The sequence below is a fragment of the Gadus macrocephalus genome, chromosome 18 (assembly GCF_031168955.1).
Source record: "Gadus macrocephalus chromosome 18, ASM3116895v1".
NCBI lineage: Eukaryota > Metazoa > Chordata > Actinopteri > Gadiformes > Gadidae > Gadus > Gadus macrocephalus.
The window spans coordinates 14417626-14443940 of NC_082399.1; the positions used below are offsets into that span (position 1 = coordinate 14417626).

Here is a 26315-nt window from a genome sequence, read left to right on the forward strand (position 1 = left end):
TACTCATCGGACACCTAATAGTGAGTGTCTGAAATTCTCACTCAATATACAATAATTGAGACCTCTGCTCATGTTGTCTGTATATGGGAAAGTGATTAGATGTAACTTGTTGTCTAATCCGGTTCTAAATTATTTAAAGGATAAGAGAATTGGAGTATAACCTAAAGCAATAGGCTGGAGCCTATTGCGTACGAGCGAGTACGCTCACATACACACACACACACACACACACACACACACACACACACACACACACACACACACACACACACACACACACACACACACACACACACACACACACACACACACACAGATGATCGATGATATACATATTTCAGATATGGAATACAGAAATGTATTATTTTCATTTCATTGTGAAATGCATTCACATGACTTGATAATTGATCAATTTAATGATTGCTTGGATGTTCTCCCATCCGCTGATACAGACAGTAGGACTGTTAGTATGTCCTTCCCTCGCCACAAACACACGCCTCACAACCATTAAGACACTTTTAAGGGCCAATGTTATCCGACAATTGGCTTTGGGGGATAACGTCATTGATTTCTCCCCCATTCAATTACTGGCCGAGGTGAAACATAACTCGGTTAAGACTCTGGGCTACCAAAGAAAAGCCAGTCAATGGCTCCTCATGTCAAAAAGCCTCCTTCGTAGCTCACCCAGCTCATCGGCATGCACATGTCTCCATCGGCCTTCTAATTCTCCCTCACTAAACACACGTGAAAAATACAATAACCGAATGAAAGAAAAGTTGTATTTTTTTCCCTTCAAAGCAAACTTTTAGGTAGCCTGTAAAGAACACACGCACGCACTCATAGACACGACACACACACACACGCGCGCGCGCACACACACACACACACACACACACACACGCACGCACACACGCACGCACGCACGCACGCACACACGCACGCACGCACACACACACACACACACACACACACACACACACACACACACACACACACACACACACACACACACACACACACACACACACACACACACACACACTCCCCCTCCCTGCGGCTGATAGACTCCCATCAGAGGTTCAGTGGGAGCGGCGGTGGGTTCTGGGTTGCCCACGGTGGTCGGGGTAATACTCACTCACCACTCAGTCAACCGGCGGGTTTAAGCTTCACACTTTGGAGGATTCCCGCGAGTTCACGTTTTTAAGTGTGGCTTTAAGGTAAAACCCCTTCCCATTGAAAGATAGGGGCAGAGAGGATGGACCGTCTCCCCGGACCCTGTCAGGCGGGGTGCTCTGCGAGGTGTTAGTGTTGTCGGGTCCACATGTGGTCGGACTCGGACTCGGAGGAGCCGGAGACACCGTGAGGACGCTGGGGTAAATACACCTTCTCTCCTTTGAAGCCCACGTTTCTTCTCAGCGGTCTGGTAAAAGTATGTATTTTAAGATGACCAGACCAGTGTGTCAGAGCGAAATGTAAAATATAATTTAATATGGTTAATTGATAAAATATAATTGTGTCTAGCTAGCTGTTACACTGCCCTCGGGTCGATATCTCAGGTAACTTTATTGGTTTATTCGTCAGCTTTGCACTTTCTTTTACAACTTTTAAACGACCCTAAGATTTACATTTAAGACTCCCATGTTTGTATTAACGTTATTTAGGTCTGACTCACAAACACAAATTCCCCCCTCAAAACATAGCCTACAGAACTTAGCTAGCAAACTTCCTCATGTCGATATGAATATATTGTGAACGTGTAGCCTACGCCAAATAATTTGTTGATTGAATTTTGTTCATCAAATCATCATCAAATATGTTTTTATCTCGAAATAAAAGTTTAAATAATAACTCAAATAAATGTCAGACAGCAATTTGGTTTCCATTCGTTTCTCGTTGTTTCTTTTTTAATACTGGTTTCCTTTGTGCTGAATTGGCAGGTGCTTTAAAATGTCTTCGATTTTTGACCTACAAACACTGGCAACCCAAAAGGCGTAAAGGTAAACAGAACCAGGTAATCAAATTATGCCCTAAATCTCGATCTGTCTATCTATCCATCCCTCCATCCATCCATCCATCCACCCCTCCCTCCCTCCCCCTCCATCTTCCTTCCTGCCTCCTGTACCCCCTTCCTATCTCCCCCCTTCTGTCTTCCATCCATATTCTGTAAATTCTGTCCATGGTGCAAGTTTCAGGAGTTTGTTTATGATTCAAATGAAAACAGACATCTCACCTTACTACCAATCAAGCTGTGTGACACATCTTAGAAACTCATTCCACAGGGAGTGGGTCACAACACATTGACATTAACTTAACATTACGCAGAAGCACACAGAATGCACCATTGGATCTGTGTGTGAGGGTCATTAATCAACATCAATAACTCCAAGACTTAATTTATTCAGGCCGAAACAACATTGAGAAGGAACATATGAGTTAGAGGTGTAGTGGTAAGTGAGAATATGAAAAGTAAAAGAGCAATGAAATTAGTTGATTTTTTAATGAAAGAACCTATTAAAAACCAGAGCTAAAAACATTTGGCTCCTTCAAATGTTATGTCAGGGTGCCTTAACGAGATACTCAAGTCAAGGTTATGTCATAAGAAACAATTCCCCCATCCGCTGTTACTGTCGCTATATCTGTACCCTCCCATGCTTGAACTCAAGAGAAAAGGAAGTGAAGTATGTGATTACAAGGCTTGTCATTAGCAGTGTAAACAGAGCCCGCACCGTCGGCATGTCGTCTTGGCTGGGACATCCCAGCCCTCTACTTTTTTATCTAGCTCTCAAATTAGTCAAGCACCCTAGGCTATAGATGGTGTTGTTTGGATCTGTTCATAAACACCGGCTGTTTTACTGTATGTGTTGAGATTACCTCAAATAGATTGCTAACATTTTGGCCATGAAGAATCCTGCAGATTCTACCACTGGGATACTGGGACCCCTAATGAATATTGGAGGCCCAGCAATATCTGAACTGATGAAGAGAATGCGTACGTGCGTGCGTGCGTGCGTGCGTGTGTGTGTGTGTGTGTGTGTGTGTGTGTGTGTGTGTGTGTGTCCAAAATACTTGCATTGACATGAGCCTGTGTAGGGTAGGTTAAAAAAAACACAAACATAGTCAATGTGAATGGTGGATAGAATGTGACATATTGTTCGCTACCTCCCCTTCACCTCTGGTTTCGAATGGAACACATGACAGAGCCTTTGTAACCATCCTGTTTGGCTCGTCTTCGCCTGTGGTTCTTCTTCTTGTTGTATAACTGTTCCTCTTCTGTGGTAGAACACTGGGAGTGGTAACCGTTACTGGATGAATGCCACGGTTCGAAGCCGCGAAGAAGAATACAATTCCGACCTTAGCGTATGCCACCCGGCCCGGTTCTGCAGCCCGCAGCTTCCCACAGCGGGTTGTAAAATAACTTAATTGATGTTTGGACCTTTAAAGAAACCAAGGTATGGAAAAATGCCTGTCTAAGGGGACGTCACGCTGAGAGAGAAGAGGCCTGGCTTGTTCACAGCATGCGTGCTGATGGAAATTAGTTTTTATTGAATTGTATATTATACAAGAGGTTGTAAAGATATATTCACGATTTTGGCTTGGTAGATTTTGCTGCCTTATGTTTTGAATTGGTGGCAGGATAATCATGGCCAGTGAACAAATGCATGAGGAGGAGGGTTTTTTAGTACATGGATTGAAACAATATCCTTAGAGTTGTCGAGTAATAAGTGAAAGTAAATGAAAAGAGAGATGCTAAATGCTAAAAGACTAAATAAATAAATAAATATACTATTATATATACTATATATATATATATATATATATATATATATACTATTATATACTTTTTTTTCAATCCTTTTTTCATCATCGATAAAGTTATCCTTATGTTGTCCCCTCCCCTTGCCCATGTTGAATAATGCTTGGTGAATTTTTTTATTTTATTTGAATATGCCGCTGGCCTATCCAAATCGAGACAGCGAGACTGTCGGCAGTCTTGTTAAATGATGAAGAAGAAGATGGCTAACTATTTGTATAGGAGCCAGTAAAAATGTACTTTGGGCAAGTAGAATTCAGACCTGAGCCCTGCATAATGTTCAAATGCAAAGGCTAAAATGTTCAAATGCAAAGTGACACAGCGGCACAAACAGAAAAAAAACAGACGTCATCAGAATCTGAAATAATTTCAGGGGGAAATTGTACAAAATGTCTGAAGCTGGAGAAAATTGAAGATTTATCTCTCCAGGGTAATGGCCACAAGAGACAGGGGAGGTATCTTTGGTGAGTTCAATCAGACAAAGTCACTACTAAAATGTTTGACTGCATATTTAAGATGATACAATATTTATTAACTGAAGTACATACATTTAAAATACATTTCCGATGCTAGAATATCTAATACTACAGCAGGACCAGGTATTAACATCTCTCCCTGTAGACGGTAAATAGTTTTTCCCTGGTGTGCTGCTCTAGACAGACAGTCCCACAGACCGATGGCACGTGAAGCGTCATACAACACGGCCAGATGTGCGCATCTCGGAGGGAGTCGTGCGACCACTAATGATGCTAGTCGTTTAACAGATCAGGCCTCCACAAGCCTTCATTTGTGTATTTATTTATTTTCAGTGGACAAAAATGAAGACAGGAAAGCAGGTTTAGAAAACAGTTTGGGGTAGGGCTGAGGAGTCCAGGGCTGTGCCCTCTGCTATCCTTTCCCTCTCAAGTTTGTATTCTACTAATTTCTTTGTGCACTGTGCTGAATATTCCTCCAGCCATTATACCAAAATATGTGTGCTATCTTGTTGCTAGCCCTTGTGCACACCTGCTGCTTGTGCTGTGTGGCTAGACAAACAGAAAGCCACGCCGCCTGCAGACTTACTGACTGACAGCCAGACCTGCAGCAAGGCACGCAGACAGATGGTTATAGAATGACAGACAGACTGATGGAAGGACAGACTGATAAACAGAAGGACAAGCCCGATGGCATTCAGCTAGCGAGGTAGGTTGCTACAGACGCTCTCCCTAGAGACCTTCATTACCTATCCAGCTCCGATGTCAATCGGGAAGTGACTTACCAATATGATGTCTGTATGTTGGACCTCTGGTCAATATGTTTGCTGCAGATGCTAGTCTAGGCTAAAAGTAACTGTAACGTGTTGGGCAAAGCATGCTTCAAATCGAGTCCGGTCTTTTCTGATGTCTCATTGTTCTCTCCGGCCCCCTGGGGAGTCATTGTCATCCTTACTGCCAACCGTTGACAGTTTGACCTCCAAGACACTGTTTGTCCCACGCACAGTGGTGCTGAAACATAGCTGGCCTGTGACCCCATTTTAAGTTCTGGTAATTCTCATGACCCCCATCTTCCTCCCCCCATGGTATTTACTATATCAATAACATCCGTTGATCTCTACGTCTCAGTGATGGTCTGCACCACGGCATCAGACCAAGCCAAATAGTTAGCTTGTTTGTGGCTATTTATAATTTGACTCCAACCACAGACTGCTAAAAGTATGAACCTAGCGTCCCTGACAGCCCAAGTTGGTTAAAGCACAAAGTAAATGTTAAATGGCCTTCATTAATATATAGCTTTTCTAACCAGTGGCCACTCATAGCACTTAACAGTGTTGCCTAACATTCACCCATTCATGCACACATTCACAAACCGACGGTAGACTCAACCATTCAAGGCGACAGCCAGCTCGTCGGGAGCAGTAAGGGTTATGTGTCTTGCTCAGGGACACCTCAACAATCAGCTAGGAGGAACCGGGGATCGAGCTTGGCTCACCGGATGTCATCCCATTATATTCAGCATCCACCCCTAGACTAGCCTCCGCCTACCGCATACCAACTAAAGACTGTTTATCAAGAACTTCATGCTTGTTTCTACCGCCTGAGATTCATCTCACTTGGCTTGACTGGTTCAAAACAAAAGTTGAAGTGCCCTTGTGCACAACACACCCATCTCCAAGCTGCCTCTGGATGAGATTTGTTGTGGCCTTGTGGGATGACACAAGCTAGATAGTTAGATGTTGTTTTCCTAAGAGACATCAATAAAGTTTTCTCACCCACACAATCCTCCACAAGTCCTTTGAACAGTGCACGCAAAGATCATGGCTTCTCGTGTCCCTGCCCCTGAACTGGTCCAAGGTCCATCTGTGTGGGGATCTTGATGCCTGGGGCTTGTGAGCGGGTGCAGTTGTCTGTGTGTCAGTGGTGGTTACGATGCTTGTGTTAGTCACACTGAGCCTTGGGCAAAGAGTTGACATACAGTAGTATGACTGTATGACTCGTCTCTTTTTGAATTGATGGTTGTAGAGAGGTTGACTGAGTGATGGCGTAGAGAGAGTGAGAAGAAGAGAGAGAGGGATGAAGAGAGTGAGGTTCACTGAGTTACAACGATCGCCAAGGTCACATAACATAGTTAGATAACTGATAGTTATTGTTGAAAACATACAAAAGGGTTTTGAGAGGAAACAGTTAATCCTCGCAATGGTATAGACAAGCATTTACCACAGATGTGTTGCACTTTGAATTAGTCTGCCTTGTTTTCAGCTAGATAGGCAACAATATATTTTCCGACATGTATATCCGCCGTTATCATCCAAATAATTTGAGATTGTTAGTCACAGTTGTTTGCTATTTCATAAAATAATTAAAAAAAGATAATTAGGCCAAATGTTTGCAGTATTTTATGATTGTTGGTATCAGCCAAGAATGTTGACATCCCTGATGTTTTCAACCAGTGGGTTTGTTTTTTAATGTTTGCATCTAACCTATACTAATAAAGTGTTGCAGCTATAGACGTTGCCGTGGCTACAAAATCACAGTGTCAGCGAAAGGACTGTCTGACAAATCTGTTTGTGTTCTTCATGACATTCACACGCACACACACACACACACACACACACACACACACACACACACACACACACACACACACACACACACACACACACACACACACACACACACGCACACACATACACACACAAAAACAAAAACTCAGTCACTCAATCACTCACTCATCTCATATATACACACACACACTCACTCACTCCCCCACTCAATCTAAAAAACACACTCACACATAATCTCCCACGAACACACACACAATGCAGTGTACAATTCTACTTGAAAGCCTTTCGGTCCCTAACATTCTCTCACAAATGACCACGGTTACTTTGCATGCGTTGATTGGCTCTCCATCCTAGCCCCCCTCCCCTCTCCTATTTAAATACAACTACAGTATATTGACTTTGAACGGACCCAGGCCTCGGTGGAAGGCCAATTTATCGCGTCAAAATCAATTCACTCAACTCTAATGTCTTTGCTCTGAGGCTCAGGCTCACCTCCTCAATGTTAAAGCAGTCCGCCTGCGTCTGGCAGCCCCTACAGCCACAGAGGATGCCTAGCATCCAGGCTTGTCTGTTGTGTCAGCATGATGCTCTATTTCATTCCATCTGTTGGTTAACCTCAGGATTTCACTTTAGCGCATGGTTATAACACTTGAAGTACCGCCACCTGGGCAATTGGTTCCAATTACTAAATGTTATGTGTGTGATGGATAAGTGCATTGCTGTTTTCCATGCCTTAGGGGGCGCTCTACGGCACTTGTTAAGTGTAACCTGTAACATTGTTCTCTAAAATGTACATTTAGGGCATTTAGCAGACGCTTTTATCCAAAGCAAATTACAATTAGTACATTTGTCAGAAGAAGGTGAAACAATATGTCGCTGTCGGTACAGTAAGGATGTTCATAGAACCAAGTGCAAAGCAATAACAATCACTAGGTTAACCCATTCCCAGCAACAAAGCTAGCTAGAATAAGACAACAAAGCTAGCTAGGATAAGACTAAAACCTAAACAACACTAAACAACGTTCTTTGCTTCAAGAAGTGAACATCGCTACCTACCTAAATCTCAGCAGGTTTTTGTCACTCTGTATAACCGGACGGGTTTTGTTTGGTATGCTAAAAAGTGCTGAGGTATGGTACCAAGCTCTGCAGTAGCGCCTGCAGACAATGCTGCAAGACAGGTAGACACCTTTGGTGTAATCACTTTATGATTTCTGATAATAATATAATGTGGAGCACTAATATGCATACAGGAAAAGCACACTTATGTTCATGATGTTGACGTCTGAACAGAAACATGAGCAAACAGGGAACATGTTTGTGTGTCTCTGTCGTGTGTGTGTGTGTGTGTGTGTGTGTGTGTGTGTGTGTGTGTGTGTGTGTGTGTGTGTGTGTGTGTGTGTGTGTGTGTGTGTGTGTGTGTGTGTGTGTGTGTGTGTGTGTGTGTGTGTGTGTGTGTGTATATCTGTTTGTGTCTGTGGTGACAGAGAGAGCATTCACATGTGCCTGTCTGGGAACAGGCATCCGGGAATTTGTTTGCAAGTATGTGCGCATGCCTGCAAAAGAGAGTGTGTGTGTGTGTGTGTGTGTGTGTGTGTGTGTGTGTGTGTGTGTGTGTGTGTGTGTGTGTGTGTGTGTGTGTGTGTGTGTGTGTGTGTGTGTGTGTGTGTGTGTGTGTGTGTGTGTGTGTGTGTGTGTGTGTGTGTTAGTGCAGGAGGGTGGTATGTGTGTTTCCACAGGTTGATAAGGTGTGGTGGTCTCCTGGCCTTGATAATGGTTAGCATGTGTCTCCCATGGAGGGATGCCTAGTTAAAGACGGAAGTGCGGATCTGTGCGGCACACCCAGTCACATACACACCAGTTTATAGACACACATGTTTATAACACACACACAGGCACATACACACCAGTTTATACACCAACACGTTTACAATACACACACAGGCACACACACACACCAGTTTATACACCCACACGTTTATAATACACACACAGGCACACACACACACCAGTTTATACACCCACACCTTTATAACACACACGCAGGTTCACAGAAGCACATACACTTAACTTGGTTATGGTTCTGAAATGTTTTTGTGGTGTACGGCTTGACCTTCGCAAAGCAATTACATTTTGGATCCAAATTCAACAAACACACTCTTACCCTCCTTTTTGGTGTAACAGATTTCAGGGACTGTGTCTTATTTTCTACTCTCGTTCTCTCTCACACACTTTTAAATTCCAAGCTCCCTTTCTCTCCCTCTCTCCCATCATCAATGTCTCTCTCGTCAGTCCCTCTCTCTCTACCATCAATATCTCTTCCTCATCATAGCCTCCCTTTAATACTATCATTTCAATTGAATCATTACTAAACAAGTCAGGATTTTATTGATCCATCAGTTATTCAAATATTGTACTTCTTTTAATTACATTTAAAATCGTGAATATTTTGTTTTTGGTTTAAATTATTACAATAATTATATAGATACCAATTATCCAGAACCCATTTTTAGAACTCTTTATCGTACGTTTATTTTTAATTTCTTTCCCATTGGTATATTTATTCCTGTAATAATTATTTATCCATAATAAATTGTGGAATATAATGTTTAAAGATAAACCTCTGCCCGCATGAGACAACAGTAATAATGCTAATGTAATCCAGATTCCATGCGCTAATCTTCAGCCCATTATTTTATCTTCGACAGAAGTCCTGCATAGCGCAAAAAGTGCTTCAATCCCTGCAACCTACCTCCTGTGGCTCCTTCCATCCTTCCCTCCCTTCTCCATTTGCTCCTCCCTTGCCTCCTACTTTAATCTCTTCAATACCATCTCCCCTAATTTCTTCCTTACTTCCCCTCCCCCCTGCTTCTTCCCTTGTGACTCTTCCCTCTTTCCTCCCCCCTTCTCCTGCTTCCACCCCGGCCACCCTTCCCTTCTCACTCTCATCCCTCCCTTGCTTCCTCCCCTTCCCGCCACCATGAGCTGGAGCTTCCTGACCCGCCTGCTGGAGGAGATCCACAACCACTCCACCTTCGTGGGGAAGATCTGGCTGACGGTGCTCATCGTGTTCCGCATCGTGCTGACGGCGGTGGGCGGCGAGTCCATCTACTACGACGAGCAGAGCAAGTTCATCTGCAACTCGGGCCAGCCGGGCTGCGAGAACGTCTGCTACGACGCCTTCGCCCCGCTCTCCCACGTCCGCTTCTGGGTCTTCCAGATCATCCTGGTGGCCACGCCCTCCCTCATGTACCTGGGCTACGCCGTCAACAAGATCGCCCGCGCCGACGACCGGGCGGGCGTCGGCGGCGGCGGCGGGGACGGTTTGCCCCAGCGCCGCGCGCCCAGGAAGTCGTACCCGGGCGCCCGGAGGCAGCACCGCGGCGTGGAGGAGGCGGAGGACGACCACGAGGAGGACCCCATGATCTACGAGGTGGCCGAGCCGGAGAGCGACGGCGGAGGGGCCGGGGGAGCGGCGGGCGGGGCGGACGGGGGCGCGGGCGGGGCCGACGGGGGCGGGGTCAAGGCCAAGGCGCGCCACGACGGGCGCCAGCGCATCAAGGAGGACGGGCTGATGCGTATCTACGTGCTGCAGCTGCTGGCGCGCTCCCTGCTGGAGGTGGGCTTCCTGCTCGGGCAGTACGCGCTGTACGGCATGGCGGTGCCCTCCACGTACGCCTGCTCGGGCCCGCCCTGCCCGCACACGGTGGACTGCTTTGTGTCGCGGCCCACCGAGAAGACCATCTTCCTGCTCATCATGTACGCCGTGTCCCTGCTCTGCCTGGCCCTCAACTTCTGGGAGATGCTGCACCTGGGCGTGGGCACCATCTGTGACATCCTGGGCTCCCAGCGCTCCCCAGCGCCCTCCTCCGACGAGGCCTCCCACCCGTACGGAGTGGCCAGAGGGCCGGCGACGGAGCCCGCGTACGGGAACGCGCCCTTCTCCTGGAGCACGCCGTCGGCCCCGCCCGGCTACAACTTCGCAGTCAAGCCCCCGCTGGCCTCCAACGAGTACCAGGAGCCGGCGCTGCAGCCGCCCCCCGCGGCCCTGCCCTTCACCGACCTCACCAACGCCAAGGCGGCCTGCCAGCAGAACCGGGCCAACATCGCCCAGGAGGAGAACCAGCGCTTCGCCGACGACCAGAACCTCCCCAAGACCGGTGTGGGCGGCGGCTGCGGAGCCCTGCGGAAGGAGCTGCACCTGGCTCAGAACCGGCTGGAGGCGGCCATCAACGCCTACGGCCAGCAGGGGGACTACAACAAGAACGGCAGGTCCCCCGGCAACAAGGCCAACAGCGGGGGCCGCAAGCAGCGGGCCGTGTCCCGCACGGGGTCGGGTCGGGCCGGTGGCAGGGGCCAGGGGGGGAGCAGTGGGAGCAGCTGCAACAGCAAGTACGGAGAGGTGAAGGGGTCTGAGTGGATCTAGGGAGGGGGAGTACGATGGGCTGGAGGCGGGGGGGGGGGGGGGGGGGGGGGGGGTGGAGCTGGGTCCGTGGTTAACACGCCTCATTTAGATATCAGTGAGTTCGGTGTCCAGTGAATACTTAGCTATTAGCCGGTCTTATGCGCGGCGTTGTTCGGTTACGCGGGACTCGTAGTCGAAGTGTATGCAACCTCAACTAAGTGTGAAATGATCACAAGAAGTGATTGATGTACCAAAAACACTGCAAAATACACAATGTTAAGATGTCAACATTTAGCAATATTTTCTAAAATCTTTTAAAACAAATTGTGTTATTATATTCTCGTATTATTTTCAAGGTCGACTTGGGACAAATGCTCTTGGATAGTGATGTTTGTTTTCTTTAGAGGAAGTAAGTGTGTACAATTTTAAAATACTCCCTTTAAATCTCCCTTTACATTACACACATTTACACATTTAGTCGAAACATATTTCCGGGGCATTTCATCTATAACCAAACATTTTTCAGTTATTTATATAGCTAATTGTATTGTAACCAAACTATTGTTGTTAAAATGTTAGGCCATTAGCACTCAAGGAAGCATAATCCCTTACTGATTTGGTATTTATTATTTTTGTATGGTGTGTTCATTTGTGAAGACGTTTATCTGTAGAAGGGGAGTTATGCTGTGTTATCCAACGTGCCTTAGGTTACCTGCAACTGAAAGAGTAATGTCATTTGGAAACCGCATCCCTAAAAAGACAGACGCTATTTTATTTATGATAAGAGGGAAACTTCTGACTGACCCCAAGACAACGCGGCCGCCACTCGTGATCCCATGTGGTTAAAACGTGTATTATCCAATTTTACATTGTTCTTCTCTTTCGACGTGCAATATAATCGTACATATAAAACTGAACGTTTATTGTCATCACATGGAGTCAAATGCATGAATAATTCCTGAAAAATATGTTCTTCTTATAACTGCTGTCAAAAGTGCCACAAGAAATGTGTGTTGTTTTGCAATGCACAACATATCGTCCATGATGTTTTGTTCAAGCTATTTTTGCGTGAAAAGCTTACATTTTTTGTCAAGAAATATAATTTTCCAGTATAAGATTCTGTTTTGTGAGTGTTGAACCAACTGAAACCACTCAGTGTTGTTATGTATTGTATTGCAAAAGGTTGACATTGCTGTTATCAAACAGGCTGTTTTTAAATGTAGTCTACTGTCCAATGTCAAATAGCTTTTTTACAGTGAAGCATGAAGTTCGTTCCACTCCCTTCCAATAAAGTTTATTAAGGCCTTGTTTACATGATTGAAACTGAATGCATTAAAGAAGAAAGGGAATAAATAATTATCCAGGTGCTTCTGGCTTGAGTTAAGTTTCTCAGATGTCTTTAGATTGTAAAAGTTAGCAAGGGTTGTGCTGTTTTCGATATAGGAAAGTCATTTATTGTGTTGAAATTAAAAACTGCATGTGTTGTTTTTCAAGGGCATTCATAAATAAATTGAGGAAACAAGTTGTCTGGTCCTTTGATGCCCCGACCTCCACGAATTGAATGAGAATGTTAATCAATCCCTGGTAAACAGATGGAAATTAGGGTAATACTTAACCATAACAACGGTGTTATTTGATTGCTAAAATGTACAACTTTTTCAGTACAGATCGGATAGGACAGTTGGAGTTTATTTTTTTTACAAAAAATAATATAACCGTTTATTAGAAGTGTTATTTTCAAACGCTATACAAATTTATCGTCAACATTTATTTTTTGTTCTAGGTGCCTTCTATTTACAGACTTTTGGGCCGTATAATACCGGATGTGACGTTGGCTTTGGGCTTTTGTTTTTAAAAAGCGGCGGTTGCTCCAAACCAGCCGGGCCGGCTGTCTGTACTCCTTAAGTTATATACTCTTCTTAAGTGAGATAAGCCACCAATATCCCTTTGGGCATAACACGAAGTGAGTACTGTTTTATGATTGCAACGGATGGGTAGGACACCAGACGTCCGTTCCCTTGCTAAGTGAGGTGTTTTAACTTAGCCTTTAAAACAGGAGCTAAGCTAAGGGCTGTTCACTTAGCCTTCATAAGGGGAGCTAAGCTAAGGGTTTTTAACTTGGCCTTCATAACAGGAGCTAAGCTAAATGTTGTTATATTAGCCTAAGGTGTGTTACATTAGCCTTAATAACAGGGGCTTAAATAAGGTGTGTTATATTGGCCTTAATAACAGGAGCCAAGCTAAGTTTGATAGAACTTGAATTAGCCTTCAAAACAGGAGCTTAGCTAAGGTGTGTGACTGGTTCGATGACTACATGTTTTTGTCATGTAGGTCAAAGCAGTTTACCATGACCGTGTGCCCTGGTGTACATGATCCTGCATGGTTTATATTGCAATAGTAATGGTACTACTGATGCATATATGATGGTTTATGTTATTAAGTTATAAAGGTCTTAAACTTCCCAGCTCTTCAAGAGGAGGTCTGTGTCTCATGTATCTAAGGGCATGTTTGACTAAAGCCACGATCAGCCAATCGTGATGTGTTGCATGTTGCAGTCAACATGACATTTTAAAATGTAAAATCACGACCTTTATTATGAATACACAGTTCACATAGTATGGAAATGGCAGGTGGACTTTGCAACAAGTATCATAACTACAACTAAGAGACAATTTACTTTAGCAGTTACTCTATTAAAACTTATTTCCCCAAGAAATTCTCGTGTTCATTCATCTCTTTTTTAAACCTTTTCAACAACCTAGCCGTAGCCAAGAGAGATTTGAAGATATGTATTTAAATCTGTCAGAAATGGCGTTACCTAGCTTGTTATGTGAAGAAAACATTAAACATCTATCTGACTTCTAAATAAGAAGCTCCAATGTGCTGTTAAAATAACCCAAATTGATGTTAATGTTTTAGCACCCAGAGGAGTTAAAAATTTTAAACACAGTTTAATTGCAGTTCTTGTATTATTCACAATTGACATGGTATAGAAATGGTAGGTGGACTTTGTAAGATATGAAGATGCAAGAATTAAGTTATTAACGCCAAGAGGAGTTCAAATTGTTTCCAAGAAAAGTGTCTCTATCAATAATGGTCTTGTTGTATGCAAAGGACTTTTAACCATGTGCATTTTTAAATGCAAGCAAATACAAAAAATCGATAGCTTATGAGTCAACTACTGCCGCGACGAACCCAAATGCATCTCCGATGACCCCTGAGATTTGGAAGAACTGCAATAAAGTATGCAAAAGTAGAATGTAAAGTTAGCTTCACATTCACACTGTTCTCCTGCCTGTTGTTCGTGTGCTGCTGCAGTCAGCGATGGGAGGAGGCCTCCTTGGTGTCCTGCCTCCTGGGGAGAAGAGGCTGACGGGAAAGTCCTTCTTCCTGGACAACGTCAAGAGACGGGCAGCCGCCTTGCTGGTGGAGGCCATCTTTCACCTGGGAGGGGTAAGCTAACTGCTTACACATAGGCCTGTTCCTTCTACGAGCTACCTCTAAGCTACCAGAAAGGTTCTCGTTGGGTGAAGAAGAAAATCCAGAAAGCTTGTGTGTGATTCGTGCATTTCTAGACATCTATATTTCTATTTAGAATTATGGAAAGTAAATCGCATGATTTGGTAATCCTGCTACAAAGACTGTAAAAAACGGAAGACTAGTATCCACATTGACGTTCACACACTGACATTATCCTGCTAAAGGTCACCTTTTTTCTGAACAATAGTTGGGGCCTCAAATGCAATTCATCTCCTTTCACATTTGCTGTAGTGCCACCAATTACAGCAAAGTGAATTATTTCCGATAGGGCTCCTAAACCCATAGATGGAGGCATTTACACCCACACTGGTAAAGCCACAATGATGATGAGACTATAACTTTGATTTTCCACTCCCATTGCCAGTTTAGAGGAATTAATAAATAAGAGTATAAGTCATTTGTTAGAGGGTTTTATCTAAAGCATCTTCCAATTCCATGCATGGATGCCTTGTTTGCATGAGAGGCTCCAGTGGGAATTGAACCTAACCCTTCCAGTGTTTACCAGCAGTGGAGCCACACTGGACCTCTAGATTCCAAACAGAGCAAACGGTGGAGCTGGTGATCAGCTAACACCAGTTTGTCTTTTTTTCGGGGGGCATGTGACCCCGGAAGTAGAGCGGGTTGGCTCGGAAGGTTGCTAGTTCGATCCCCGGCTCCTCCTAGCACCGTGTTGAGCTGGCCCTGAGCCTCACCCTGACTGCTCCCGACGAGCTGGCTGTCACGTTGCATGGCAGTGAGGCAGTATCGAAGAGCACTTTGAGTGGCCACTGGCTAGTAGAGCACTGTATAAAGACGGACCCTTCACCGTTTGTTCTCCTCTTGTGTGTCCCTGACAGAAGGTGGAGGGTTTCCTCCACAAGGACGTGACCTTCCTGGTGACCGGGAGTCAGGAGGCGTCGCCAGAGGAGAGGATCCAGCCCGCCAAGACGGAGGCCAAAGGCGGGCGAGGGGAGACGGACCCCCCCAGAGACGGAGTCCGGGAGGCCAAGGACCGGCCGTGGCCGACCACGCCCCTCCCAGCGCGCCCCACGGTCTGTCCCCCGCCTGTCTGTTCGCTGTCCGTCTGATTTAAAACATGGTTAAAACATGGAGGTGTTTGCAGAGACACAAACATGCTCTTGTCTAAGCATGGTCTATGCTTGCTAGTGTCTATATTGCGTATTATATCTGTTTGCTGAGTTTGAAAATACTAGCATGGGTTTGATCATAAAATCAAAGCGCTGCACAGTACACCCCCAATGTAAAATACAATGGGACTGAGATAGGTAAGATCTCTTTTGCTGCTCTTTCATCCTGGAGCGGGCTGTAAATAGACCTTAAAAATGAGTTTGTATTTGTTGCATGTTCCGTTTTTCGCTTTGTTATTGGCCAGTTCACCCTCGCAATTTTTTTTTTATAGTGATGTGTTTCAACCTAGATTAATAAACTAATGGTTGAATAATGACGTGTTAATGATCTGGTCAGTGTTATGTTGCCGTAGTTGTCAAAACCATCAGAAATCAGTCATCAACTAGTCAAATCTTAACTTGCTGTGAGTGTTAATGTTTAAAACTACACTGTTTGCTCATGTTTTTTTCTTTTTCTTTTTTAGTGTTTCGGCAGTCGTGGAATGGCCCTACTGGAGAAAGCCATTCGCAACAATGTGAGTGGTCCTGTAGTCACAATGGTGGTTGACATTTAAGATCTCTATTAGAGCCCGACCGATATATCGGCAGGCCGATATTATCGGCCGATATTAAGCATTTTTCTAACTATTCGGTATCGGCATTTATAATGGCCGATAAATGAATATAAAAAAAAGTTTGTCCACCAGAGGGCGCCCAAACCCGCTGATTCAGCCAGAGTTAGGCAGAGTGAATGACGGAGATCGACGGAGATCATCGGTGTTGTTCATGTGTGCAAGTGTGTTCATGGTAAATTGGCAACTGTCACGAGACATACATTGCTTGAATAACAATTAAAAGAACATCCCCATCAATTCTCTAAAGTCGATAAGCATGACTTAATTCATGACTACCATGTCCAGTTTTACTGTTGTTACGTGTTAGCTGAGAGTGAAAAGGATTTAAAGGATAACTACAAATAACCAATGTTAGGGAAATATGTTTGTTTTGTTGCGCGTTTCTGGATTTTTTTTTTAATATATATATATATCGGCCAATATATCGGCATATCGGTTTTTTAAATCACAAAATATTCGTATCGGTATCGGCCTTAAATATTCTATATCGGTCGGGCTCTAATCTCTATGGTTTGGTATGTCTCCTGTTGACGCAGTGGAATGCTGCTGACAAACGGGCCTTTTGTTGTTATTTTCTTCCAGGAGCGACTGCAGGGAAGTGTCTTGCAGAAAGCCCGCTCGTGGGGTGTGCAGATTCTCTATGTGGATGGTATCCTTTTTGACCGATGCCCCCCTTATGGCTTGTCTTTAGAGTTCTCTTGGTGTAGTGGGTCTTCGCTTACAGCAGAGGGCACCGTATTCCTGTTATAAGCTTCAACAGTCTGTTAGGATGTTGTGGTGTCATGGTTTCCTGCTGACAATAGGTTAAGAATGGTGGGGTGCCAATTCAAATATTCAGTAATAGTTTTGTTTAATGGACTATAACCATTGAAACCGTCTCTCCTGGCTCCATGAAAGCTTCTACTAATACGAAATGTCAACATTACTTCCATGTACCAACTCTGCTGAAGAGCAATTAGCGTGCATGTGCAAGTGTCACAAATGTGAATTAAAGTGCTGTATTGCTATCTTGGCATCACTATGGTTGATCCCCCGGAATGGTATGTTTCTTTAATGCGAGGCTAAACAAGGGGTTTGTGTTAAAAAAAAAACAGTGTACCTCATGCTAACAGACATATTTCATATCAAAGTCCCATGTTAAGGATAATGGGACTTTTTCTGATGACTCCAAAGTCCAAACTATGCAAGCCAATACTGTAGACTTGAAGCACAGTGTGGAGTGGAATGGATGCTCTGTATGTAGAGGATGTGTTTAAGATAAGATATACTTTATTCATCTCAGCAGAGAAATTTAGTTTCTTTAACTGATTCCAAGATATCCTGCTGTACCTACAAAGATTAACAAGGGAGAGCTTCAACACCAAGCAGAAAAAAGCGGAGGTAATTTTCTCAGAAGATGCAAAAATCTTTGTATCAGTTTGGTTTGATGGGCTTTGGATGACATTGTATGTTTCCTTTTGCTTTATCAGCTGAAGAACTGCAGCAAAGTAGCTGTTCGTGTCGTTAAAGGTTAGTTAATGCTCATAAACACTTCTATTGCTGTCTCTTACTGCACTGTCTCAAAATATTTCTAATCATGTTCTAAATGAATTGTACAAACACTCAAACTTTATACTTTCTTATATTTATAAAATGAAAGATGTATAATAAATGAACCAATGTTCTGCATCCTCTGTCCTTAGCTGCCGGTCTGAAGTGCCCCTACCTCAAAGTGGAGGATTTAAGCAGGTGAGTGAGTTTCCTCTTTCCATGCTTCTCCCGGTAGAGTAAGTGCTTCCTTTGCCTTTGTTTGACATTTGAATCCAAGTGAAACAATACCCTTCAAGATCTTTAAGCCATACCGTCCCCGTCCCCCCCCCTCAGCTTTTCCTCTAAATCCTTTTATGTTAAGGGATTCAACACCCATATGTAAAGGGATCCAGGCCTTTTTCTTGGAACCTAAGAGGTATATACTGTACATTATTTGACTATTTAGCAGATGCTTTTACCCAGAGTGACGTCCAGTGAAAACACATTCATGTAAATTAGGAGCAGGCATGCAGCCTTGTTGAAGGATGCCTACAGGTGGAAAGCAGGCACTGGGGATCAAACCCAGAAGTCCTCTGGCTGGGTAGAACACCTTAACCACACAATATTGCTTTTCCAACACACTCTAGCCACTTCACTTTCCAACACTTAAACCTCATCTTAAGTCTTGATATGCGAGAGCCAGCATGAACCAAACCTGGGATAAGCACCGTGTGCAGGGTTCATGTGGCGATCTGTCCCGTGGTGCGCGGCTCGTAAATGTGGAACCTCTGCAAGCATCGTGCAAGAGCCGCGTGTCCACACAACTTAAGGCGGCGGGGTATGCAATGGCCATGTGTGGACTGCACTTCACGAGCAGCGCATCACCGCAGCTCTTAGTTCTGTTTTACTCATTTAAACAAGCTAAACATCTGTCTTGGACTTGGACTCCAAAGCCTGGCTGTATATAAGCAGCAGGCGAGAGGCCAGAGAGAAAAGTGATCCGTTTCTAGATCTTTCCTTCTGAGGTGGACCCTCCTTCTAAGGTGGGTTGGTTATTATGCCCCGGAACACGCTACGTTCAGCTCCAAATGAGTGTAATGATAAATGGTGTCGTTGACCCAGGGTGACCGGTCTGCAGCTAACCCCTCCCTCCCACTGTGCGTGGGCTCACCCCTGCGGCTTGAGTTTCGGCCCTGGTGGTTTTCCTAATCGTGATTAGTTTAGTGAGTTCAGGCAGCTAGTGTGTCAGTAGCACTGAGTGAAGCGGCCCCCAGGAGCCCAGTGCTCTCCCAGTGGGGACAGATACCGTATCCAGTCCACCGCGACGGCTCCGTACACAAGCCAGGTCAGGGAGGTCTCTGCCCCAGCCAAAGGTTCCCTTCAGTGGCCCCTGTCATTTTAGCTAATGAAAGGGGCCCTGCCCTGTCAGATGGCACCTGTGCCCAGGGAAATCCAACCCCACGGTATCTGAAACGGTGTGTGAGACTCGCTAGGGTCTGCCTCCAATACAACGCTTAATATGCATTCTTGAACACGCCTTTTTATGTTCTGTATATTTTGTACCAAAGCATCTCTTGTGAGGAATTATTTACTTTTGTAGCGCAGACTTCAATGAATGTAATCTGACCTTAAGTTTATGTTTCAGTCCACCTCTAGTTATTTTGATATCAGAGTTAACAAACTTGCGACCTGACATGCTTGTATTATTTAGGATCATTTGTGGCCACTCACCAATCCAGAATGCCCCCTCTCGTGGTGCTCTTCAGCAGCCTTCTGACCCTCACACTAACCTGATGACTGGTGCTCCACAGGAAGTACAAGCCGCTGTACGTCCAGTCCCTGAGCTTCCCCAGCTTCTGCTTCTCGGGCCGCTTCGGCCCCTCCGAGCCCCCCGTCCCTCCTGCTCCCTGCCCCGAGAAAGGCCCGGAACAAGAATGCGACACCAAGTTAGTAATGGTCTTTTACCTACTGAAGAACCAGGCACTAGCCCAGTAGTGGGAGTACGACCTGGGAATATAGTGTAGCTAGTAGGGCCCGACCGATATTGATTTTTGAGTGCCGATGCCGATTAAAAATTACGATTACGATTTAATCGGCCGATTTATAAAAAAAAAAAGAAAAAAAAAAAAAACATAAACATATAAAACGTAGTTTTTGATACCTTAAATATAATTTAAACACTTGACGAATATGTGATTGAATGCAGAACCTTTGAGTGTTTTAGAATACATTTACAGTCAAAAATGAGTGTAATGTAAAATGTAAAATAAATAACTAACTCCCAATGTGCTGCGCTCGTGAGCAGTGACTAACACGTGCGCGCTGAGCAGTATGGTCTCACCGTTAGAGTCTACAGTATAACAAATTAACATGGCCTGGGACCTAAAGAAAAACAGGCACAACATGCTCAAACAACGCGTCTTGTGTACATTGGTGAGGTGAGCGCGCAGCTGCCTGAGCGAGCGTGCTTTCATGTTGTACGGTAAAATTCAATCTCCTCTTTTTTACTCCAGCTAAAGTTGTTAGTTAGCAAGGCGAGTAGGAGCGCAATCTGCAGGATACTAATCACAATAACATTTATAAAAAAAATAAAATAAATCGGTTGTAATCGGCGTCTTTTTGGCCGATGCCGATTATTTTCAAAAAGGCTATAATCGGCCGATTAAATCGGCAGGCCGATAAATCGGTCGGGCCCTAGTAGCTAGTCAACACACGTTGGTTGGACATTACTATTAGTCCAATCAGAGGGTCTTCTGAACTCAAAGGGCCACGACTGAACGCCATTATCACTTACTATGGATGAAGGTTGAAGGGAACTGCTGCAATTTGGGTTAATTTAGGTTATATTATCTATTTAAACAAAGGGGGTGCAGTCCTTGATTACTATTAAGTGTTTGGTTACTCTTCACAAGGAAAACCAAACCCTAAAACAACCTATTCAAGTTAAAGTGATGTAATCAGTAACTTTAGCATTATTTTTTTAATTGGCAAATTACCTATGGTCAAAGCATCAACAACAACAAACTATTTATTCTGAACAGCGGATGGCATGTGTAACAGCCTGCAGAATGCCGAATTACTGATTAATCAGAATAAGGTATTCAGCAAAGCCGTGGAAAAAACAATTGTACTGTAATGGATACCAATCTGTCCTCCACCAGCCTTTCTAATGATTGTCTGTTCTCTAGAGAGTCCCACAAAGTGGCCAGCGGACCTCTGGGCCCCCCGGAGCCCCCCCTGCCCCTCAAACCCTCCCCATGGCGGGCGCTCAACAAGGTCCAGGGCTACTGTGAATGCTGCCTGGAGGCCTTCACCAACCAGGAGGAGGTACATGGAGGGAACTATGGAATCAAAAACACATAAAGTGAAGGGTTAAACAAATGGCTCATGTGACCGATTTGAATACATTTGAGATGAAATATAGAAGTGTGTGTGTGTGTGTGTGTGTGTGTGTGTGTGTGTGTGTGTGTGTGTGTGTGTGTGTGTGTGTGTGTGTGTGTGTGTGTGTGTGTGTGTGTGTGTGTGTGTGTGTGTGTGTGTGTGTGTCATTTGAAATAGCCCTAATGTACATCGTTTCGAATCCCATTGAAACCGTTGAGATGTGTTTACGATTCAAATGACGTTGAAAGTCATTTTCTCCCCCGTCTGTGTCCTCACTCTGGTCCTCAGCACCTGGTGTCCGCCACACACCGTGGGTTTCTGCAGCAGGCCTCCAACTACAGCGCGTTGGACCGGTTGGTGGCCAGCCTCCTCCCGGGCTTCGACCCAAACCCCCCCCAGCACATTGACCCTTCCCTCGACAGGTGACCCCTCTAAAACCCCAGATATAGATACAGATTATTATTATTTTTTTAAGATTTAAAGATTGATCAATCATTAAATCTTTCAATTGATTATTCTCCTACCATGAATAGCAGATGTTATATTCATGTCGATTACAGCTCAACCTGCACAGGTACAGTGCAGTGTATATATTTCAGTTGATAGTGTCTGCGGTAACATCCTGATGTGTTTATGCCCCCACCAGCTTCCCCACACCAGCGTGCGGCCCCAGCCCCGGTGCGGCCGACCTGCTGACCCTCAGTGACGGCGCGGCGGAGAAGGCCGTCAGAGCGCTGCTGAACCCAGTGGCGGCCTTCGACGAGGCCTTCCGCAGCCTCCCCGCCAAGCCTCCCTCCCCGCCGCCCCCCGCCCCCCGGCCCGTGCCTTCACACCACGCCTCGCACCCGACCTGCGCGCCCATCCTCGCTGCCCTGCTGGCCGCCCCACGCCCTCCCTCGCCGTGCATGGGGCTGCGACCTCTGGACCCCCCGACGCTCACCCCCTGCTCGCCCCTCCGACAGCCCCCTAAACTCGAGCCGCTCTCCCCCTGCAAGCTAACCCCGCATGGGACCTCTTCCGATCCGTACTCCCAGCCCCCGGTCCTCAGTCCCCAGGCCCCGGACACCCGTTACGAGCGCCTCGACCTCTTCTCGGACCCGCCGGAGCTCAGCCCTGAGATCCCGATCCTGCCCCTTCCCGCCCTCCAAGGCATGCAGGTCTCTGGTTCTGAGACAAACCACAGTTTGTTCAATGTCCTAGAGAAGATCGGAGCGTTGTGTCCTGAGACCAGCCCCCCGTCGGCCCTGTGTCGATCTTCCTCCTTCCCCCTGATGGCGTCGACGTCGTCGAACTCTAAAAAACGCAGCCGGTCTGCCAGCCCCAGACGGAAGTCCACGAAGAGGAGGAGGCTGGCGTTCTCTGTCGACCAGCGGTCCTTTTGTAAACCAGAGGGTGATCTGAGTGTGGGCCTCCCTGGCCCTGTACACCTCGGCCCAGTGTGCTCCAGTACAGACCTCGCGGTGGCTCAGGCCTGCATGGGGTCAGACCCACCGGGGGACTTGGGTCTTGGCGAGCCCCTCCATCTAAAGTCCCTTCTCTGGGATTCTCCTTCCTGTGGCCCGGTCCCTCCAGAGGGAGTCAAAGAAGCCACAAAACCCACTTTCACCTCGTTCCTTGTGCCACACACCAAGGTCTTCTCCCAGCCCCCCATGCGTCGGGCCAGCAGCCATTCCGGTCTGGGGGACCAACCTCCCTCCCCGGTCTCCCCCAACACTCCAGACTGTTCCTTCTCCATCCAAACCCCCCCCGGGTCCCACCACACCCAGTCCAGCCAGTGCTCCCTCCCCCACGCCGTCTCCTCTGTGTGCATCGAGTCCGCCCTGGTGCCCGACATAGCCGGCCTCTCCCCGTCGTCCTCGGAGTCGGACTGGGACCACGAGTTCCTTTCCCGGCTCGCCCCGACGGGAGCCCCCCCCCAGGAACCCCTCCTCTCCACCCGGGGTCGCTGTGGGCTGGACCAGGAGCTCCTTCAGAGGGCCTGTACCTGGGCGCACAACAGCAGCTACGAGGCGCGCCTGCACTCCGCCCTGCAGCCCCCCACCAGCCGGGTCCTGTAGCGGGGCGGTGTGCTGAGGTCCGACACCGGGCACGTGGCCCTCCCTCCCCTCACCGAGTCCGTTCGCTTTTTTTATTTAATGTTTCACATCCTCTCCGTTTAGGTTCTCCAAAAGAAGCCGAGCAAGTTTACGATGAATGTTTTTAAATCATGCATCCATGAACTCGGTGTCGGGGCAATGGGTTGTAAAAGGTGAACACAATCACCCTCGGCGTCCTGCTCTTCCTGCTTCTGAGCCTCTTACCAGAGGAGAGTATAACCACACATGCACCCTTTGGTGACCGCCTCTCCATAAAGTACCCCCCGGCCCATCAGGCTTTCAGCCTCTCTGATGCTATGGAGAATTTAATGAGGCCCTGCTCCGATGGGATATTACTCAATTAGTCCTAAGTGCTGCTAGCGAGCCTCCAGTACATCCCGGCACTCTGTTGCTGCGGAGCGCCCAGGGTCAGAGCGCTCTGCTAGGGATCAGGGAGGAAGTAGCTGTAGCTCAAGCAGCTGCTGCCTGCCCAGTGAACCGGGTGGTGATAATGGTATCGGCTTCATGGGAACCATTGAAGGTGACTCATAGTTGTGGGGAGGGGATGGTGCCAGGACTAGCTCTGAGCGGCCCCCCCGTCTCCAGGCACTTCAGTGGATAGGCTGCGCACAGGACGTCTAAGGGGGAGGTACTCTGATCGGCCTGATGGGAGAACAAGGCCTAATCCCATTTCTACCCCTTACCCCTTCAAAACAAGGGGAAGGGGTAAGGGGTAGAAATGGGATTGGGCCCGGGCCCAAATCTCATCATCTTAAGGCTTGAGGCTGAAGATTGAGAACCCGAGAATCTACGATAATGAATCGATTATTACTGAAGTGCTTTTGTGCAGTGGACTCGTTTGGAGGGACACCCCTGGCTATCGGTGACCATGCTGTGAAGCTCAAATAACTCCTTTTACTTTGGACGGTGTATCACTTAAATAAGCTTAGAAATGGACAACCGGCTTTCCTCTCCATCTCCAATATAGAATAATATATGTAAAGAGAAGAGAACGACGCAAGTGGTTTTCTACAAATGGCAGCTTATTCATGGTGAAAGTATTTTATTGCTTTGAAATGTGAAATTAATTTGAAATAAATGTTATGATTTAAATAAGTCATGATTTGGTTTTTAGGATTTTCTACATCACTGAGGACCGATTGACCTATTGACTGTCTACTGTTGAATTTCAGCGTATGTTTTTATCTTTACCATAAACACACCAAACCACTTCGCCATAAATGGATTTTCTACATCTCGATATACCTCACCTCTAAGTCGATAACCATAACTTGAACATTTCTGAATAAACTATTACCATTTCTAATGCACCATAGAAAATGACCACTGGCTAAGTTTCTTTATTCGCTTTCTTTCTGAGTGATATTTATGTGGGATGTGGTGTGAGCGTAGTAGATCGTTCCTTCGTTATCCTCTTGAACCTGCTAATGTAGCATTAATCTGATACCTTATTTATTTACTTCCTTTTTAACTAATATATTCAATTATTCCAGGTCAGGCAGGCAGTCTCACAGCAGACAATTGAGACTTTAATTTACAGAGATTAATTTTGGTAAATCATACATGGATTTCTTTAGTTAATTGCATTCCTACAACCTATAATTTAGGTCTGAATAACTGACTGAGGTCCTTTTACCTGTAATGATTGAGTCAGCTAAATATATTAAGGAGTTCTTCAGCAATATGCCTTTAATTGCCACAGATTCATATTTATTAATACATTTTTGTTAACTAGTTTTTGTCAACTAGCTAATCGATGTACATTAACTAGGTGAGTGTGTAAGCATTGCTTAACAATTGTCGTTCCTAGGCTTTATTCTTTCTTAATTATTCTTTGCAAATATGGTACCTAACTACATCCAAAATGTTTCACCTAGAGACTCCATTCTTGGAGACCTCAACTAGGCCTACTTCATATTCATAACTTGGTGCATTTTCAACCGTTAAACTTTGTATCAACATTTAACAAATCAACACACTTTGTTCAGAAATATCTAAACAGATTTTCGATCTAGTTTAATTTAAAATCCACTTCGTATATTTTCAGTTTGTCTCTCAGCTAGAGCGCGAGGACGTTTTAGCACACGGTGGCTTTCACAAAAGCTAACCGTTGAGGACGTTGGGAGCCTAGTAACAATGTCAATATTTAACCTAGAAACAAAATGTTAAGCTTAAATGGTTATGGTATTTCTTGTTTCCCTGACGCAAAAAATATTAATCAACTAGAAACAATATTTTTCACGTCATGCTATCTCCATCATCACGAAATGCCGTATGAAAGCTGGGACTCCAAGGAGTCCAACTGGATAATCCTCATCATTTTGTGAGCTTATCTCAATTAACTAGATGTGAAGGAATAAGGTCAATAACATACTTTTCCAAGTTACCACGCACACACACACTTTTCAACCATTTCAAACTTTCCATTTCCATTTCAACAGCTCAGCTATTCTATATTTTATCTCAAATGTATTCAAACTTGATCACATTAGCTATTTCTCTTTTTGTTTCCAACCATTTAAAAATAATATGTAAATGTTGTGCATGTCAACAATGTCAATATTTAGACTTGAACGCAGTTCAAGCCTTTTCACTTGATTTAGGCCATTCCACATTTCTTATGTGGCTTTATTGAAACATATTTTCTACCTGACTTTGCAATGACTCCAGCACTTACAGGAAATGTATTTTCTAGGTGTAATATAATAAATATTATTGGAGGCTGGAGCCTCACGAGCTGTTCTCCAGGCGGTGGTTGCCACGGCAGCGTCAGCGGCGCACGTGACGGTAGGGTG

The 26315-nt window shown here is 45.4% G+C and overlaps 2 protein-coding genes across 6 annotated transcripts; both read left to right on the top strand.

Annotated features, from left to right (window-relative positions):
- Positions 1-868: 868 nt before the first annotated feature.
- On the top strand, positions 869-12775 carry LOC132446194 (gap junction gamma-1 protein-like). Of its 5 annotated transcripts, none has more exons than XM_060036351.1 (3): positions 869-1429; positions 1938-2011; positions 9557-12775. In XM_060036351.1, exon 3 carries the CDS (start codon positions 9829-9831, stop codon positions 11272-11274), a length of 1446 nt encoding a protein of 481 aa, XP_059892334.1. In that variant the 5' UTR covers positions 869-1429; positions 1938-2011; positions 9557-9828; the 3' UTR covers positions 11275-12775. The 5 variants fall into 5 exon arrangements, with proteins under 5 accessions (XP_059892334.1, XP_059892336.1, XP_059892333.1 ...); XM_060036353.1 differs by having other exon boundaries at positions 1938-1997; XM_060036350.1 differs by having other exon boundaries at positions 869-1373.
- A 322-nt stretch (positions 12776-13097) lies between these two features.
- dbf4b (DBF4 zinc finger B) lies at positions 13098-24840 on the top strand. The gene is made up of 12 exons (XM_060036349.1): positions 13098-13216; positions 14572-14706; positions 15630-15824; positions 16385-16435; positions 17117-17183; positions 17850-17914; positions 18004-18043; positions 18217-18262; positions 19855-19989; positions 21232-21370; positions 21713-21846; positions 22071-24840. Exons 2-12 carry the CDS (start codon positions 14578-14580, stop codon positions 23479-23481), a joined length of 2412 nt encoding a protein of 803 aa, XP_059892332.1. The 5' UTR covers positions 13098-13216; positions 14572-14577; the 3' UTR covers positions 23482-24840.
- Positions 24841-26315: the final 1475 nt, after the last annotated feature.